The sequence below is a fragment of the Fonticula alba genome, assembly GCF_000388065.1.
Source record: "Fonticula alba strain ATCC 38817 unplaced genomic scaffold supercont2.2, whole genome shotgun sequence".
Lineage (NCBI taxonomy): Eukaryota > Rotosphaerida > Fonticulaceae > Fonticula > Fonticula alba.
Genome location: NW_009242972.1, coordinates 117,186 through 118,870, shown reverse-complemented (window position 1 = coordinate 118,870; position 1,685 = coordinate 117,186). Strand labels below are relative to the sequence as shown.

Here is a 1,685-nt window from a genome sequence, read left to right as displayed (position 1 = left end):
GGGGGGGGGGGGGGGGTCGTATGTGCGCGTACGCGCGTGGGTGCGCTCGGCGCTGTTGGATTTTCTCCAAGTGCGCCATGGAAACCCACTTGTCGGGGATGTGCACGCCTTCCGCCCGACCCTTCCTGTCCTCGGTGACAGATGTATGCCAGGGGAGGGCCATTTGACGGGGCCTCACTCGACATCCATCGAATCCGAGGGGCCGGCACCAGACTGAGACGAATCGGAAGAGCCATCGTCCTCCGGGGCAGCATCAGGCTGGGCAGACTCGGCGGCAGCGGCCAGCGAAAGGGCAATCGCCTGGGCAAGCTCGTTCTCATCAAACATCGCATCATCGAAGTCATCATCCATGGCATCGAAGGCGCTGGCGGGCGGCTGGGCATCCGCAGTGCCGGCATCTGACGCGTCTGGGTTTTCCATGGCACGGCGCTCGCGCTCGACGTGCTCCTCGAGCGACAGACGGAGGGCCTGGAGGGGTGTTGGATGGCCGGAAAGGGGCGGAGGGGGCAAGAGGAGGAATGCAAACCATCAATATTTGTCCGGATGATGGGGAGGGGAGTTGGCAAGGAGGCGGGAGGGCAGCTCCGGAGTGTGGCAGAAGGAGCATGAAGAAGGGTTTGAGGGGAAACGCACCAGCGCCAGCTCCGAGTCATAAACATCATCATCGGCAGCGCCATACATCGGGCCATTGTCGTAATCTCCGGACATGAGGATGGGCGACTGGACAAGGGCCTCGGCCAGGAGGCGGTTCTCCTCCGGAGCCACGGTAAGGAGGTTGCTAAGGACACGGGACCGGCAGGGGGGAAGGGGGAGCCAGGTGAGGGAGGAGCCAAGGAGGACACATGGTCAAAAGAGATGCATGGATGAAGGAGAGAGAGAGAGAAAAAGGCACAAGACGCGAAAGGGGCATGCGAGGGACACCGACGGGGCAGAGACCACATACCAGGGGAAGGAGGTGTTGTTGGCGGAATTGACCAGCATCGAGAGGGCCTCATTGTTGCAGGCGGTTTCTCCGAAACTGACAATGTCGATGGCGACATTGTTCTTCTTCAGTCGCAGGCCGAGGGACTTGAAAGCAGCGACAAGGGGGCTCTCGGTGCCGTCCTCCGGGGTGCCTGTCGGCCCGGCCAGGGCGGGGTCCTGCTTCGGGTCCAGCGGCCGCCCGACAAAGGCGATGATGCGCTGGCTCTGGTTCTTGAGGGGGCGATGGCGCAGGGCCAGCAGGGCAACCTGGATGGCGCTGGCCAGGGAGGCGGCACCCGCGGGAAGGGTGCTCTGGGTGCCGGAGGACCCGGATCCCGAGGCCTTCTTGTGGCCTGGACCATCGGACGAGCCGGCCGATGGCCGAGCCGAGTGGAGGGACGTGAGCAAGCGCGACACATCGCGAGTGAAGGTAGTCAGGACAGTGGGGCTACGAGTGGGAGGATGGTTAGCAGGGGGGGAGGAGCAAACGGCAAGAGAACGAGTTGGCAGAAGGGTGTCCAAGGGGCGAGGCGAGGGGGTGAACAGGGAGAGCGAGAGCGAGAGCGAGAGCGAGAGCGAGAGCGAGAGAGGGGAGGAGAAAGAGCGGGACAGTGAGGGGGGAAAGGAACGCACCCACCGCCATCTCCGAGGGTGGTGGAAAGGAGAGAAACTGCGCTTTCCTGGTTGCGGAGTTTGTGGGTGATGGCACTCGCAGCGGCATC

At 63.6% G+C, this 1,685-nt stretch overlaps 1 protein-coding gene across 1 annotated transcript; it reads right to left on the bottom strand.

Moving 5' to 3' along the window:
• Positions 1-174: 174 nt before the first annotated feature.
• H696_01046 (hypothetical protein) lies at positions 175-1,606 on the bottom strand (the record flags this gene model as incomplete). The annotated part of the gene is made up of 4 exons (XM_009494930.1): positions 175-468; positions 634-778; positions 944-1,411; positions 1,593-1,606. 4 exons carry the CDS (start codon positions 1,604-1,606, stop codon positions 175-177), a joined length of 921 nt encoding a protein of 306 aa, XP_009493205.1.
• Between the last annotated feature and the right edge of the window lie 79 nt (positions 1,607-1,685).